Source organism: Carlito syrichta, unplaced genomic scaffold, assembly GCF_000164805.1.
Source record: "Carlito syrichta isolate Samal-C Ts95f unplaced genomic scaffold, Tarsius_syrichta-2.0.1 Scaffold135739, whole genome shotgun sequence".
Lineage (NCBI taxonomy): Eukaryota > Metazoa > Chordata > Mammalia > Primates > Tarsiidae > Carlito > Carlito syrichta.
In genome coordinates, this window is record NW_007079835.1 from 25,027 (window position 1) to 42,924 (window position 17,898).

Here is a 17,898-nt window from a genome sequence, read left to right on the forward strand (position 1 = left end):
CCGCCTCAGCCTTCCGAGTAGCTGGAACTACAGGCGCGCGCTACCACGCCCGGCTAATTTTTGATGGATTGTAGAGATGAGGTCTCGCCAAGTTGCCCAGGCGGGTCTTGAACCCGTGGGCTCAGGCAATCCACTCACCTCAGCCTCCCAAAGCGCGGGAGCCCGGCTACAAGAGAGTATTTTAAAATTAAGGTATGGACACTGTTTGGGGGTTGTTTTTTTTTGAATTGGAGTCCCCCCCTGTCACCCAGTCTGGAGTTCAGGGGCACGCTCATGGCCACTGTAGCCTCAGCCTGCTGGGCTCAGACAATCCTTCCACCTCAGCCTTCCAAGTAGCTAGAACTACAGGTATGCGCCACCGTGCCTGGCTGATTTTTTGAGTTACTGTAGAGACGAGGTCTGGCCACGTTGCCCAGGCTGGTCTCAAGCCCCGGAACTCAGGCAATCCTCTTGCCTCGGCCTCCCAAAGTGGTGGGAGAACAGGCGTGAGACACCACACCCGGCCTGTACACCATTTTTCTGGCATAATGCTACCTCACCCTTGGTAGACCACAGTGTAGTGTAAACATAATTTTTATATGCACGGAGAAACCAAAAAGTCCGTGACTCCCTTTTGTGATACTGGCTTTCTGGCAGTGGCCAGGAACGGAACCTGCTTTCTCTCTGAGGTGTCTGTATTAACATTTGTCAAGACTCATCAAACTGTGTGATCCAGATGGGCACATTTTACTTCACATAAATTTTGCCCATATAGTTGACCTAAAAAGAAGACTGATGCGATTGAGTGGGGAAGTCTGTGGAATGAAGTCTGCCCTGTCCCCAGGACACAGAAGAAACCCTAGAACAAGACACCAAGTTGCCTGGGCTGGTCACAAACCCGTGGGCTCGAGCAATCCTCTTGCCTCAGTCTCCCGAAGTGCTGGGATGACAGGCTTGAGCCACCACGCCTGGCCGATTTAACTTATTTATGTAGGGATTACCTTTCTCCTGTTAAATTAAGTAAAACGAAATTTAGTGTTCAAAAGTTTAAAAAGCCAAATATAATAGATCCTATCTACCAATGTGCCTCATTCCATAATATGAGAAGACAGTGCTTGTGAGATGTCCCAGGACGTAATGTGCCATGGAAAAATCACAGCCGACCCAACTAGACCTAATGCAAAGGTGCCAGGCACCGTCAGATGCACCCCAACTGCAAAGATGTCCAAGTGTGAAAAGTGAGACTCAGAACGAATAAAAGACATCTCCACCCATCCATCCAGCCGCCCACCCAGACACACGCATATGGAAAGGCTCCAGGAGAAGTCACCCATGTCTAATAGCAGTTATTTCTCGGAGAAAGGACCTGAGGTCATTTAAACATTTTTATCTTTTCTACATTAAAAGAGATGGAAATAGGCCGGGCTCTGTGGCTCAGCCTGTTCAAGACCAACCCGGGCAGCTTGCCGAGACCTCGTTTCTACAATAAAAATCCAAAATGAGCCAGGTGAGGTAGCACGCGCCTGTGGTTCCGGCTACTTGGAGGCAGAAAGATCGCCGGAGCCCAGCAGGTGGACGCTGAGGTGGCCGTGAGTGTGTCACTGCACTCCAGCCTGGGCAACGAAGTGAGACTCTGACTCTTAAAAGAGAAAAGATGGGATTACAAAAACAAATCAATAATTTAAATTCAAGAAGTATGCCAAGATGTTAACAGTAGATAATTCCGGATGGATGACTTTATTTGCTTTCCGTTCATTTCTGTGTTTTAAAACAATCCTCAACATTAAAAAAAAATTGAACTAAGCAAGCGAAGATTCCTACACACTGGGGGACTCCTTAGACGAAGGGACTTTCTGACTGGCAGGGGCCTCCTCCCAGGGTGACACGGCCCTGGTTTGCGCGGGACTGTCCTGGTTTCACACCAGAAGTCCCCCTCCCGATGGCCCGTCACCCCACCTCCTCACGGCTCAAAATGAGCGGCGAGGCACAGGCCAAACACTCCCCACCGCACGGCAGCGGTGTCTGTTTTTCAGCGTGTCTCAGGATCCCCGAGGGACCCGTGAAGCAGGCAAGCTCCTGGGTCCACCCACAGAGGCCCCGGTCCAGGACCCTGGGGCAGGGCTCAGAGAGGGCTCATGCCCAGCACCAGGTCATGCCCACCTCCGGCCACCGTCGGGCTTCCTCAGCAGGACCTCCCGTCCGCCTCCCCCTCCCCCCTCCACACTGGGCCTCTGCCCCCCCCGAAGGCCCCGTGGGGCTGCCCACCTCACATCACCTGCCTGGGGAGTTGCCCCCTCCCCAAGAAAGAGGCGTGGGGGGTACTCAAGGGAGCCCATGCCCGCCCTCCAGGAAGACACTGGCAGCTCGACCTGGACCCAGACTTGTGTGCGGACGCCGTGAGCACTCTTCCAGAAGAAAGCACCAACCCGTGAAACGCAGGGATGGGCAAAGCCCTTCCGCGACACAGAAGGGACACGGGACTGGCCGGCTCCGCCCGCTCTTCCCTCAGCATCCACTGTCCCTGAGCACCATCTGCGAAAGATTCTCCTAGACATTCAAAACACCCATTGTCCCACCCTGCACACTTACGTCCATGTGAACCTAAGTCTGAGGCGTTAATTCCCTCTCCTGGACGTGACCCGAAAGAAAGCAGGCTTGAAGCCGGACTCAGTGGCTCAGCCTGTAATCCTGTGCTTTGGGAGGCTGAGTGAGCGGATTGCCTGAGCCTGCAGGTTCGAGACCCGCCTGGGCAACTTGGTGAGCCCTCATCTCTACAATAAATCAAAAAATCAGCCGGACGTGGTAGCGCGCACCTGTAATTCCACCTACTTGGAAGGCTGAGGCGGAAGGATCGCTGGAGCCCAGCAGGTTGAGGCTGCGGGGCCGGGAGCGGCCACTGCACTCCAGTCTGGGCGACAGAGTGAGACTCCAACTCAAAAAAAAAGCAAGCAAGCAAGCAAGCAAGCAGGCTTCTCCAGCCTCGCTGCGGAGCCCAGCTGCTTCCGAGCCGCGAGACTATCCGCTTTTTGAGCCCATGCCCCAGGCCCCTGTTTCCACGACGCCCGGCCCAGGCTTCTCGAACCTCACAGAATCACTTGGGGATCTTGTAGAAAAGGGGTTCTGACTCAGCAGGACTGGGGTGGAGCCCAAGAATCTGCATTTCCAACAAGCTCCCAGGGACGCCTTGTGCTGGTTGCCAGGCCACCGTGAGCAGTGAGGGTGGCTGACAGGCCCAAGCTGGGTCCCTGGGTCTGTATCTGCCAGTAATAAAAGCGAGGTGGGCGTGTGCTCCTGCCACAGGGCTTAAACGACTAGGCTGTGTTTGCAGGACATTTGCAGCGTGCCCTACCTCTGGGCAGGGTCAGCCACCAGGTTGCAAAGTCCTTTAGAATTGTGAAGCCTTCTGTCTGCTGGCGACTGAAATGCAAGCCATCAGAGGCCAGTTCTAAGCAGTGTGAGTGTGTGCGTGTACACATACACATCTATACACATGTAGACACACACCTATATAAAGCACCTGGGTGAGAAGGGAAGTGAAGAAGTCAGGAAACTGACTGTAATTCTAAAAATGAGCAGGGCTTCATGTGAGAAAACGCGACGTGGCTCGCTTTGGCGGGGGTGGCTGCGGGCCTTTCGTAGATCAAGTCAGAAAATTGTCAGCTGCAGGGATGGAGCTTTGAACTTGAGGGGGAACGAGGAAATTAAAAGAGGCAGCCATGAGAATGTCTTTACAGTCTTGGATTTGCCGGGGCTCAGAAAACAAGATGTGGCGTTCTGACACGCACAGCCGAAGCCGCCAGGCTTGGGGCGCCTCAGACTCCGGCTCTGTGCTCTCCATCCTCTGTCTTTTCCAAAGCGCAGGAGGAGGCTGATCTACGAAGTTCCATGACCTGCCTAGACACTGGGCCCTCGAAGAGGAGCACAGTGGCCCTCACTCTCCCCTCTGAAATTTCATCGACTGGAGAAGATTAAAACTCGTATCCCAGAGACTGAAAAGTCAACACCACACCCAGGGCCCAGGTGAACTTCCTTCCAAACCAGTGCTCCCGGGTCCCATTCAGTCCTGGAAAAAATGGTGTCCTCCCCACTGCCTGAACACGGGGCCCGCCTGCAATGCACCCACTCCCCGTCTCCCCTTCCAAGAAGGGCGTGTGAACTTCTGCACTGCTGGGTCATCAGGGACCGTTCCCCGGCCAGGCCCTGAGCGGACGCAGCTACGTGAGCACGTCTGCCCTCCTCCTACTGACGGCGGTCGTCTGGTCACTCCCAAAGACCCCCCCGAGGGCGGAGGGGACACTTTCCTTTCTCCCCCACGACTTCGACCGAGCGTGAAGCCAGAAGGCGGACACCAGACAGCCATCTTACACAGAGTTGCCCAAGACCCAGAATGAACGAACACGATCACGTCGCCGTTATTCCTGTTCCCGAGCACCGAGAAGAAAAGTAAGAGTCGTGGAGAGAAAACGCAAAGGCTTCGAGGCACGAGCACAGCACTGCTTTGAAAATTCTGCCATGCGAGCCACAGGACAGGAAAACAAGGCGGAGAGGACACAGGGCAGCAGGCCAGCAAGCGCCGTCTGGACGGCGGGATCATGACCTCGGTTGTTGCTCCTTCGGCTTTTCCACCATGACAACGTATTACTTTTATAATAAAATAAGATGAAAATAACTTTTAAGCACAGTCGTGCCCAGGTAGATCAACAGGGAGATCGCTTCTCCCTTGAAGGACAGCTTCTGTGACCTGTTTCCCGCGATGAAGCCCCACACAAGTCTCTGTTTTCCTGGGATCATCTGAACATTGAGGCTGTGATCACACATTAGAGTGTTACATGAAGCCTGAGGTGGGCCTGGTGGCTCACGCCTTAGTCCTAGCACTTTGGGAGGCTGAGGCGGGAGAACCGCTCGAACCCAGGAGTTTGAGACCAGCCTGGGCAACATAGTGAGACCTCATCTCTACAAAAAAAAAAAAAATTAGCTGGGCATGGTGGCGCGGGCCTGCAGACCCAGCTACTCAGGCGACTGGGACGGAAAGATCGCCTGAGCCCAGGACGCTGAGGCTATAGTGAGCTGTGATGGCATTCCAACCTGGGCGACAGACTGAGACCCCTGACTCAAACAAAAGAAAGAAAGAAAAGAAATCTGAGTCACCACAATCTGTAAATTCCCAATCGTTCCTCTGCCTGGCATCTATGAACCCTAAAGGGTTCCAAGCTCAAAGTGGCGAGGCCCCCTGTCCGCCAGCGCCCACACCATGCCAACCACAGAAACCCCCGCGTTCCCCGTCCAGGCCACAGGGCCGAGCGGCTGTGCCTGCAGACTCAGGGACAGAGTTCCGCAGCGGTTTCAGCGTCCGGGCTGTCACCCGGCTGGTCACGCACAAGGCAGGACCTGTCACGCCGGGAGGAGGCCGCGTGCCGAGAAGCCCGCGCAGCCACGCGTGGGCCACGCCACGGCGGTACCTTCAGGATGGTGATGTTCCAGGTGAAGCTCTCCACCGCCTTCTGCAGCTTCCGCTCCTTCAGGCCCTCCTTGGTGCCGATGCTGTGCAGGTGTTCGTGGAATTCCATGGCTGAAAGAAGCAGAGAGACCAGGTGTGTTACCGCTGCGATCCGGGGCGAGGGACCGTCAAGCCATAGCGTTCCAGGCACGGCTAAGCGACCCCAGCCTGCAAGGGCGTTTCACAAGCGCGGCCCGGGGGGGGGCGCCGTCGTGGGAGGACACAGACCCTTCACGGATCGACAGGGGAGGGCGTCTCAGAAGTCGGTGACCAGCCCCACAGTTTTGAAGGGCCAGCAGGGCACATGAGATCATTCCCCCTCCTCGTTTTTTTAAATTTTAGACTCGGGGGACACGTGCATGTGTGTTACATGGGCCTGCCGTGCAGTGGCTGGAATTGGGTCTCAGGCGGCCCATTCCCACTGTGCCCGATGGCGACTTCCGAAGCTTCGTCCTCTCCCCGCATGCCCGCTCTGGTGGCCCCGGTGTCGCCCACATGCCGGTGAGGACACGGGGTGTTCAGGTTTCTGTTTCTGAGCCAGTTCACCGGGATGACGGTCTCCAGCGCCATCCACGCGGCCGCGGCCCCTTCCTCCTGTGAAGAGCCACGGCTTTGGAAATGGACGGCCACGCAGCAGGGGAGGAGGGCCGGGCCCAGAACCGGGTCTCAGGGCCTCAGGAGGCAGGTGCCCGCTGAGGACTGGGTCAGAAAGGGCGCCGAGGAACGCACTGCCTGTCTCGGTCAGGGGCGGCCTGGGGCCGGCTTCCAAGCCTTCGGGAAGGGCATGTGCAGCAGGACCCCAAACTCCAGCTGTGTTTCTGCTCCAAGTCTACACCAGGACGTGCACCGTCAGGTGAGCGCTCCCTCCTGTCATTCAAAAGTCTCGCCAAGCGGACCCTAGGATCCTCTCATTCAGATTTAGTGCATGGGCTGTCACATAAAATTTTTCATCGGAAGCTTTTTATTCCCTCTCAGGTGGAAAAGCCTTAACCCCTCAACACCCGACAGGACGCCTCGCAGGAAGACTGCCGAAGGAACTCAGACACTCCTGGCACTGCTTAGCGTGTGTCCGAGCGTGTGTCCCGTGGAGAACGAGCAGTTGCAGCTAGAAGCAGTTCTGTGGTCTCCTGGGACGGCTCTTTCCTCTGTGTGGGGAGGTCCCGGCCAGGCTCAGTTTGTGCTTATTTTTCCTTGTTTTGCGTATGAGTCCTGGGGGTGCTTTTTGGGTGTAACTTGTTCTATCATTATGTCAAAACATCCCATGACTCCAAATCAAACTCCACATCAAGGTGCACTCAGGGAAGTCCTACTTCCTCCTCACTTTCTCTGCCCAGATCATTCCCCTATATATATATATTTTTTAATGAGTTTTTAGTTTATCTTTTTATTGTGCTGTCTCTCCTTGCCAGTGTAAGCAAAGGTGTGCACATATATTCATAATTCCCCTTCCTTACATAAAAAGCAGCATCCTGTGTGCACTGTTCTGGACCTGGTCATTGTGTTTTTGCTCTAATATTGCACAGGGGAGATGGTTCCACATCAGCGTGAGATCGGAGCAGAGCTGGGTGGTCGCAGAAGGATGGAAAAGCACCGGGCAGCAGTTGAGAAATCACGTGATCACCCCAAGAAAAGGTCCTGCTTTTCAGGGGCTCTGAAGCCTGGTCACAAGAGTTACCGTCTACCCTCAGTTTAATCCAACGTGGTGACAGACGTGACCCTCAAGCTATTCCCCTCCTTGTAACAGCTTAGCAAACTAAATGACACGCCCACCAGCACCGTGATCACAGTCCCAGGTGTGACCGAATATGGGCAGAAAAGGGGAGGGCACCCCATTCTGGGAAAACCCCACCTTTCCCCAGAAAACCCGCAAATATTCCACCCCCTCACGTGAACATTCCACCCCTTAGTTAGACATAGCGATAAAAAGAAAAACCCCGGGTCCCTCTGGGCACCACTGACTCCCTCCAGTGTGTCCGCACTCCCTCTTTCAAGGGTGAACTTGCTTTTTACAATAAAACGCCTTCTCTTCTGTTTTTGTTTTCTGGCTTGTCCTTTAAGTTTTTCTCACAACAGTGTCAAGAATCCGAGTAAACCAGGCTGAGGCCGGGGGGTCTCCCTTCTCAGGTACCAGGTGTCTAGAGCTCTTCCTCATCCTTAAACAGCTACTGAGACCGACCGTGTGGACAAGCCAACATTGAATTTAACCCACCTCCTGACGACCGACACCGAGTTGTTTCAAATGTTTTGCTATTACAGAAAGCGTGGAATGGCCGCAAACTTTACAAGACACTTTCTGCATCTTTTGCACAATTTTACTCTCTGGTTTGGCATTCCGATGTCTAATCCCCTTTCGGCACAACGCCATCTCAAGGCAACTCTTCAGAGAGTGATGGACAGCAGCCTTACTCCTTGGTGTCTTTAAATATCAAGCAAGAACTGCCAAGCTTTGGATAAATGTCTCATGCTTTCTATGTAGTCTTTTCCCTCCTCAATGCTTTCCCCACCTTCTAGCAGCTGTGTCCCTACTTCCTGTCAGGCTGATACGAGGAGAGCCCCACGGTTTCAAGAAGGAACAGGAATTCCTACAAGTCATCCCCAGTTTGTCCCCACCGGCCGCTCTTCCGTCTCCAGTGTCTCTTCTGCCCATGACGGCTCCTGTGCCCACCCTGACTTGACTAACTGAAGGCCCCACCCGGCTGGTGACTGGCTCAGACGCCGCTGCATGCCCTGTGCCTGCTTTTCCTTTCACTGGATGTGGCTGGCTCAGCGGACTGGACACAAAACAAAACAACAAAGAGTGAAGATCACAATGGCCACAAACAGGCAGTTGCCGTGTCCCAAAACCAGGGTTTAGAGTTTGGGGCTTGGCCAGGCCCGGGGCTCAAGCCCGTCGTCCCAGCACTTTGGGAGGCTGAGATGAGAGGACTGCCCAAGCTCAGGGGCTCCAGGCCCGCCTGGGCAACTTGGCGAGACCTCGGCTCTACAATATATCGGAAAATAAGCCGGGCGTGGCAGCGCGCGCCTGTAGCTCCAGCGACCCGGAAGGTTGCCAGAGCCCAGCAGGCCGAGGCTGCGGTGGTCGCGAGTGGCCACTGCACTCCAGCCTGAAAGACAGAGGGAGGCTCTGACTCAAAAAAGAAACCACACACACATGCGTGCACACACACACATGCATGCACATGTATGCGCGCGCGCGCGCACACACACACACACACACACACACATCACCCCCTCTTCACACCTGGCCAAGCCTCAGACCTGCCACTGCAGCCCTCACAACAATCTGCGGGCTGCTGGTCTTCCGTTAGGTTTTGATGCAGGTCTACACAGCAAGCGCTCCGGCTTTCTGAGCTGCCTCATTAGCCCTCATGGCATCTGAACGTCTGGTGGTCAAGCGGCACCACATTCTCATAAGGACCACTGAGGCCTGGTGGGCACAGGGAAGGGGAGAGACAGGCGCGAAGAGGGGTGGCTCCCTGGAACGAGAGGGGACGGGGCTTCGAGGCCCGCAGGATGGAGGGGAGAGAAGCCGGGAAGGGAAACGGGCGACCGTCACGCGAGACTCCACGCCACAACCGCCAGGCCCGCTGGGGCCACTCGCGAGGTGCGCCACGCACACGTTCCAAAGCTGGCACAGAGGCATCGCACGACAGTGGGGGGTTCCAGCGCCAGGGTGCCTGCTTGGTAGCCTCGCTCCACTGGGGACCGACGGCTCACGTCGCCTTCGGAGCCCTCGACCCCCGTGGGGCACCAGGGCAGTGGCAGGGTCCCACCAGGCTGGGCTTCACGCCCACGAGCAGGCGGGGGCTGCAGCCGCGGGGAGCACAGAAGAGCAGGTGGCAGGACCGACGTGGACAGAACGTGCCTCCTGGGTTCAAGAAAGCAGCTTGCCCAGGCCCGGGAGGCGGGAGGGAGCCAGGGCCAGAGGCTGTGAAAGGACAGGCTGCCCGGAGAGCGGAGACCCGACGGGGAAACAGTCGGAGGGTGGAAACGATGCCAGCCGGGAGGCGCAGGGAGGCGGTTAGGGCGCACGGAAGCTGTGAGCTTCCAACCGTGGGAAAGGCTTGGTCGTCCACGTCGGTTACAAACCTCACCCGTGTGCAACGTACTTATGCAGAAATCTGACTCACATGCACTCCACAATTCTAAAATATAAAAACACCTCAAACGTCAAGAGAGAGAGAGAGAAACACACACACAAGACAATTCCCCCTTATCTGATTCCTCCCAACCTATATCTAACCCAAAGAAAGTTCACAGGGAAGGTCAGCATGTTTTATTTCTTTATTATTCATTTATTTTTGAGTCGGAGTCTCACTCTGTCGCCCAGGCTGGAGAGTAGTGGCACGTTCACGGCCACCGCAGCCTCCACCTGCTGGGCTCCAGCGATTCTTCCGCCTCAGCCTTCCAAGTAGCTGGTACCGCAGGCACACGCCACCATGCCCGGCTAGTTTTTGTGATTTATTGTAGAAACGAGGTCTCACCAAGTTGCCCAGGCTGGTCTCAAATTCCCAGGCTCAGGCAATCCTCTTGCCTCAGCCTTCCTAAAGTGCTGGGATTACAGGCTGAGCCACCACACCGGCCAAGGTTTCTTTACCACACAGATTTTTCTAGAACACATCTATTTCTGTGATTAGTAGTCAGGACTCACAAAACTGAGATACAAAAGCTCTCGTTTTAAATCATGAAAGTCATTTTTGGTGCTTGAAGAACACGACCTGGCCAGCCAGCAACATGCCTTGATCACATACCGCGTGGGGGTCATTGGAATGTATGCTGTGTGGAGTCTGATTAAAACCCACTAAAGGCTGGGCTCGGTGGCTCAGCCTGTCATCCCAGCGCTTTGGGAAGCCGAGGTGAGTGGATTGCCTTCGCCGGCGGGTTCGAGACTAGCCCAGGCAACTTGGTGAGACTTCGTCTCTACATTAAATACAAAATTAGCTGGGTATGGCAATACACGCCTGTAGTTCCGGCTACTTGGAAGGTGGAAGTGGAAGGATTGCCGGAGCCCAGCAAGTCGATGCTGGAGTGGCCGTGAGGTGCCACTGCACTCTAGCCTGGGCGACAGAGTGAGACTCCAACTCAAAAACAAACAAAAACAAAAAACAACTAAAGTATGCTAAGCGCTTTGCGAAAGGCTTGGGAGTCTAGAAGCATGGCAGCAAACTGGGGTATGGGAACAAATGTTTACATTTTCAGCATAACTCATCAAGAAATCTTTATAGCTTTGTTCTGGAATATAACGGCTGAGCTTACAGGCATCAACTTAGTAAATATAGCAATAGCAGCAACATGATGACATGAGAATATATAACAATCACTGGGGCTTGAAACCAACGCCAAAATAAACCCAAAAGGCATGGCAGCAAATCAGGATATCTGTACTAGAAAACATGCCATGCGTGGAAGATTTGGTAGCACACAGGGACTACATGCTACAGTGTAACACTCTGCAGGCTGCATCACAGACAGCGGCTTATTTAGTTAACATCAGATCATTTGGTCTTAGGAGATAAACTAAAAGCTATAAATCTGACAAGTCTAAAATTTCCGAAAACCCCAAGTCCACCCCGTGTTTTCACGACGTGACCAGACAGAACATGAAGGGGGAATACATGCTTCCTCCGGTGAGCTGACTGCCCTTGCCGTAACTATAAAATTACAAGCAATGACACTGGAAAGTTACATAACAAGGCTGGACACAGTGGCTCATGCCCAGAGCTTTGGGAGGCTGAGGCGGGAGGATGCCTTCAGGCCAGGAATTCGAGACCAGCCTGGGCAACACAGTGAGACCTTGCCTCAATCAATCGATAAGTAACAAAGTTACACAGCAAGACAGACAGGAGTCCTTTACCATTTCCTGCAATGGCCTTTGCTGGCGTTTGTGTCCCGAGTGAAGTGACAGGAACGCCGAGTCTGACTGAAGACGGCCGTCAGCTCAGCTCCTGTCCTTTTGAGGCTGCTTCAAAAGCCCGAGGCTTCCATGACCGGTTCAGAAACAAGCCTGGCTCCTCCAGACGCTGTTCTCCCAGCAGCCTCCAGGGCAGTCCTGTCTCCTGCCATCTGACTGGGACCCCGGTGGGCACGCAGCTGCCTTTTTGCATGTAGACATGTAAACATCTGACTTTTATGCATGCCGCGTGTTTACCAATGATCAACGTGTCTTTTTTCGGCCTGAGTCGCCAGCATCTGAGAGCGGCATCCCCCACTCTGGGAAGGGAACCGTGCATTTGCAGGGGTGCAGAGCCAGTGGCCCTCCCCGTGGGCTGTGACAACACTTGATGGGCCTTACAAGGATCGCCGGTGCAGGAGAGCCACCCAAGCCAGATTCTCCTTCTGAGCAAGTGGAAAGAACCGAGCACAGCTGCTGTCATTCCCTCGGCAGACACCACCGAAGGCTGTCCCCACGCAGGCTCCTGTCACTCTTCGGGAACTCGCACCCCAGGATGGCTTTCTGTGGGGCTGTTGCTTCTCCACCTGCAGCGTTAGGAACTGAAACAGAGGAAGCTCCAGCACTAAAACACAAGCATTTTTCTTTTTTGTTTCCTTTAGAGATGGGATCTTGCCCAGGCTGGAGTGCAGTAGCATGACCATGGCACACCGAAGGCTTGAACTCCTGGGCTCCAGTGATCCTCCCACCTCACCTCCCAAGCAGCTGGGACTATAGGCACATGCCACCATGCCCAGCTAATTTTTTAAAAATTTTTTTGTAAAGACAGGGTCTTGCTATGTTGTCCAGGCTGGTCTCAAACTCCTGGCCTCAAACAATCCTCCTGTCTTGGTCTCCCAAAGCAGTGGGCTTAAAGGCGTGAGCTACTGCGCCTGGCCAAAAATACAAGTACCTTTCATTGATGAATTATAAATAAGGAAAATCTATGCACTTTAAAAACATAATAGGAATTTTATCAATCCTGACGAAATTTCTTTTGTGACGATCCCCTGCAAACATCAGTTTCTAAATTATGGATTTAAGCCCAAAGTGTCCCAAAATCCTTACAAAACGTGGCTCTTGGCTTACGTGGCCCAGCGTGGCCTGAGGGGTGGGTGAAGGCCACCACCAGACACTCGAGCGACCAGGAAGGGAGAGGAGTCCCGAACGGTGTTGATGCTGCTGCCATGGCCGCTGCTTGGTGGCGGCGACAAGAATACCTGCCGTGAAAACAATCTTCAGGTTCAGAAACAGAAGCCAGGCCAACCATAGTGAGGGGCCGTGGGTTTTCTTTTTCTTTCAGGAACAAGTTCCATGGCCCTTTGTGCTTCCAGCATCTTCCAAGCACTATGCCATCCCATTTTCACCACAAATTTGTATGTTTTACAACCACACATCGTGGTTCACATTATCTTGACGTTAACTGCGTAACAAAATCATCGGATTGTTTCTATTAGTCAACGTCCCATATGCTCGTCTGGTTAAAATTCAAGGGCCTTATAAAAGTCCCCAATAAAGCTTGGCCTTGTCCATGTTTCCTTTAAAGGTGAAACGTAATTATTTTAGGGCAACCCTCAAAGAGGTAGGGCTGGAGACGGAGTTCCTTGATTCTAACCACGTTGCCAGCCAAGTAAGACAGGAGTTAACACTTAATTCTGGCCGGAGAAATCAAACTCTTTCTAAGTAAGATTTAAAATACAAACTTCACTTGAAAACACCACCACTAACTCGGTAAATAGACCTTAGGAAAGTGTGACAGGATTGCAGTGTGCTACCTATTTAACAGTCAGAATATACCGAGTGTTTAAAGACATCTAGGTTTGAAGGCCAGGATCGCAGTACCTGCATCCAAAATGCACAGGAATACAGATTCACGCTTAGGGCAGTGCAGGTTCAGAGGTAAGCAGGCCTGGCTGGTCGTGGCTGGGCGTGGTTGGGCGTGGCTGGACGTGGCTGGACAAGGCTGCTCTGTGCCAAGAACCTACAATCAAGTTCCTCTGACCCCACAAGCCCAGGGTTCTTCCTCCCCCTTTATATATATGTATACGTATATATATATACGTATACATATATACGTATACATATATACGTATACATATATATATATAACTTTAAATATGTGTGGTACAATTCAGGATTAAGGTATACAAGTGGGCATCGTACCAGTAAAATCCGGGCCTCCCTTTGGGCCCCACTTTGCCTGGTTTGAGATCAGGTTCCCCTATTAAGGCTGCGCTTCACCCCCGACCCCCGCCTGGCCCCAAGTTTCTGTTCCTAGGGAAACGTCATGGGTCATTTTTCTTCGGGAACATTGACCAAGGAAGAAACCTGCTCAGAGCTAAGAAGACAAACATCGAGTCGTCAAACAGCAGTCCACAGTCAGGTGGGGTCTACGAGGGTGTGAATGGAAGATGTGACCACGTGAACAGTGGACGAATTTAGGCCACCGGTTCGCAGTGGGCACGGCACACATCATGCGACCCTCGATTCGTGGCTATAAAGGAACTGGCATGGCCACGCATAAGTAGGTTACTGAGTTCTGATATGAAGAAACATATTTTGGAAAGTCATTGCTTCCTTCCCTGTCACATCTAAGCTCCAAACCACTCAGATTTTTGATATGTGTGGGTGTTGGCTTCACATAATTTCCCAATTATTTTCTTAAATGCTTTACAATTTAAACATTTAAAGATTTTTTTAAAATAGGAGCTTAAAGCTTAATGGCAAAAAATGAAATGTAATGCCAATACAGTGTCATATTTTATAAAAATTAATAAATGGGTGCACATTTTTCAAGACGATATAATTAACTCAGAACATTTAGTACAACTACACGCAACCACATTGGAATGTCGTGAAATTACCACTCCTATCAAGTTTTCTGCTTCCCACCAGAGATAGCCAACTTAGACGAAAACCAAACAGCTCTAAAAATATCAAGTATGATATATACAATAAGAAGATGCGAAAAAGAGGTTTTTGCCTTGAAAGGGGTGGGGGCCAAGTCAGAACACGGCGCCGTCTCTGCTTCCGACGACACGGAAGCCGTTTATTCTTGCCAAACACAGCGCAGACGACCTTTCAAGCATTCTGCTTGGGATTTTCTCTACCAGCCTAAATGATGTGCACCTCAAACACAGCACAGAGCACATGGCTAAAATTTTCGAAGCAAGTAATATCACTTAAAAACTCCTCGTGAGACAGACACACTCATCTGAGACTGACACTTGAAGATGAGTTTTCCAACAGAAAATTTACTTTGCTGTCCTGAAAACGTGCTTTTTATCACAAGCACAGCCAGTGCAAAATTTTGTGTGTGGTTGAAAAATAGAAACGTTCAGCCAAGGGTAAAAGCTTTTAAATAATGAGAAGATAAATACATGCTCATGATTTTATTTCAAATTCTCCAAATCAGGGTCCTGCGGGATATTTCCTGAAACTCCATGAATATCAACGGTATTGAAGGCATCTTAACACGGTGTACATATGTCTCTAGAACAAAATATGGAGCTCTGATAATTGCCTAATAACAGGAATGCTCTGTGCACAGGAGCTGTTTAAATAAACAGCTTCCTACATGGCCCGCTCTGCCCCACGACTCCAGGGGCCTGACCCAGGGGCAAGTGGCCAACGTGGGTTCGCGTCCTCGTCCTCATGGAGGTACCTAATCACTTTTCACACAGTTCCAGCTGGTCGTCTCTCTGTCTTGGCTTCCTTCCCAAGCAATCTTGGCATTCTCGAAAGCCAAATTATTTTAAGATGGATTCCGAACTGTTAAATCCCGTTCCACAGGAGACGAAGAGATACACACCAGGTCTCCTAAATATCTCCCAGAAGCCCAGATGGATGGCGCTGTCCCGAGATGCCAAGCCCACACAGCACGGGTGGTGAATGAGCCGTGTGCAGGAGGCGTGCTTCCTCGCCGGGACGTCCCATCCCGGTCGATCCAGGCGCGGCGAAGCTGCTTGACTTTTAGTCCGTTGAGGATCCCAAGTGCCTCGCCACCCTTCTCGGCACGTGGCCACACGACGCCCTCCGTGGGCCGGTCGAGGGACCGTGGGCAGGACGGGTCGGCAAGGGTCTCCGGGTACGTCCCTGAGACGCAGAGAGGTGGGCCCCACAGCCGTACACGGGGGCATCCTCAGGCCTGGCGCGTTTTTGTCTGGGTCACCACGATGACATGGATCCCTCCCCTTCTGTCCTGCGGCTTGGCACGATGACCAGGCCCCTGAGACCCCGCCTGTCCCTGCTTCTCCTCCTTCCTTACACTCCTTCTTACTTTAATGTTCAGCCGATGACATAGTCACATGGCTCGACAGTTTCATTTTTTGTTTATTATTTGAGCTGGAGTCTCACTCTGTTGCCCAAGCTGGAGTGCAGTGGCATGCTCACGGCCACCCCCGCGTCGATCCGCGGGGCTCAAGTGATCCTTCCGCCTCAGCCTTCCAAGCAGCTGGCACCACAGGCGTTCGCCACCATGCCTGGCTAATTTTCTGATTTACCCTAGAGACGAGGTCTCACCAAGTTGCCCAGGCCGGTCTCGAACCCCTGGGCTCAAGCAATCCTCTCACCTCTGCCTCCTTAAGTGCTGGCATTGCAGGTGTGAGCCACCGCGCCCAGTGATTCAACGATTTTAAACATATACACTGATATACAGGGAGGTGTCTTTTCCTTCCCGGCTCAGGACCTCCTGGGTCCCCTCATCAGGCACCTGTCATTCCTCCTTGGGGACCCTTCCAGCACACAGGCGTGTTCTGCCTCCCTGCCCCACCTTTCAAAGCAAAGGAGAGCAAGTAACACACCGCTTGCCTAGCCTTTGCAACTATAGTATATACGCATACAGGCATACATATATATGAGGGGAGACCCCCAGACCCAGAGTTTATTCATTAAAGACTGCGGATTTATTTGTACATGTTTAAACTTCAGTCACTACCGAAGTCCTCTCCGTTTGTTGCAATACACCTGCCAAGACGCTTTTTCCAGTCTGGTTTCAAAACAGTATTTGAACCCATCGATTTGGATGCCTTTGAGTGTTTCTGCCGCTCTTCGTTGCCCCTCTTCCACATCGGCTAAATGGCTCCCTTTGAGGACGCTCGTCAGAAGCAAAAAGCCAAGCTGCTTGGGGCGAGATCGGATGACAGGGAGGGCGGGGCATGGGAGTCCCACAGGGAACAGCCAGCGTGCTGTGGGCAGGTGGGCTCGTCAATCACCCATCGTGAAACGGGCAAACGCACAGGAAGAATCGCCAAAAAGTTCACTGAAGCCGAACGCAGCCTTTGACGACGCTAGCTGGTCCGCGGGTGCCGATGGGTTCCCAGAACACCCACCTAGAGGGGGAAGCCAGGATGGCAAGGAGCCAGCCCTCCAAAAAGTCATTTTGTTTCTTTTTGGGTCCCATTTGTACACCTGATTCTTGAACAATGAGGAGGTTACGGGAACTGACCCCCTGCACACTCAAAAATTCACATTAGACTTGACTCCCGGAAAACATAACTACCAATAGCCTACTGTTGACCGAATGCAAGTCTTACCCATAATATACACAGTCGATTTCCACGGGGTTTTTTTGCATTGGAGTCTCACTCCACCGCCCAGACTGGAGTGCAGTGGCACGCTCCTGGCCACCGCAGCCTCGACCCGCTGGGCTCCAGCGATCCTTCCACCTCAGCCTTCCAAGGAGCCGGAACTACAGGTACATGCTACCATGCCCTGCTAGTTTTTGATTTATTGTAGAGACGAGGTCTCGCCAAGTTGCCCGGGATGGTCTCGAACCCGTGGGCTCAGGCAATCTACTAGCCTCGGCCTCCCAAAGTGCTGGGATGACAGGCTGAGCCACTGAGTCCGGCCAATTTCCATGTATTTTGTATGTTCTATGTATTATATGCTGTACCCCCACAACAAAAAAGCTAGAGAAAATAAGATGTTATTAAGAAAATCTTAAGGGAGAGAAATATATTTGCTCTCCATGACGTGGAAAGGGATCTTCCTTCGTCCTCATCGTCTTCACAGAGTGGGCGGAAGAGGAAGAGGAGGAGGAGGAGGAGGAGGAGGCCCTGCTGTCTGGGGGGCAGAGGGGGGAGGTGGAAGGAGGCAGGAGCGGAGGCACCCTCGGTGCGGCTTCTGGAAACACACGGTCACCCCGTCTGACTTGCTGGCCGTTTCGTCTCTCTGAGTGGGTCTACGTGGCACCAGCCCTCCCCTCCGTGTGGCTTCGCTTCCGTCCCGGCATCACAGGAGGTCTGTGTCGTGGAAGAGGTCAAGGCATCTTGGCCCGCGGGAACCTCCCGCCACGTGGCCTCACGGCAGCTCGTCCCCCGGCCCCCGCCTCTCGGTCCGCTTCCTGGGCGCCTGGCTCGGGGTTGGAAACGCTCGGCCCACCAGCCCGTCTTCTGTTCATCCCTCCAGGGGCGCCTGTTCGCGCGCGAATGTCTCCAAGGCCCAGCCTCGAAGCCCCGCACCCCCGCCTTTCTGCCACATCCACAACCTCTTC

General features: G+C 53.0%; 1 protein-coding gene across 1 annotated transcript in view; it reads right to left on the reverse strand.

The window, feature by feature from the left end:
- The window catches only part of PLCL2 (phospholipase C like 2), a 159,491-nt gene that overhangs the window by 13,957 nt on the left and 127,636 nt on the right, over positions 1-17,898 (reverse strand). The window contains exon 5 of the mRNA XM_008049553.1: positions 5,439-5,548. Within this exon, the coding sequence (XP_008047744.1) occupies positions 5,439-5,548 (110 nt within the window). The remainder of the gene's footprint in view (positions 1-5,438; positions 5,549-17,898) is intronic.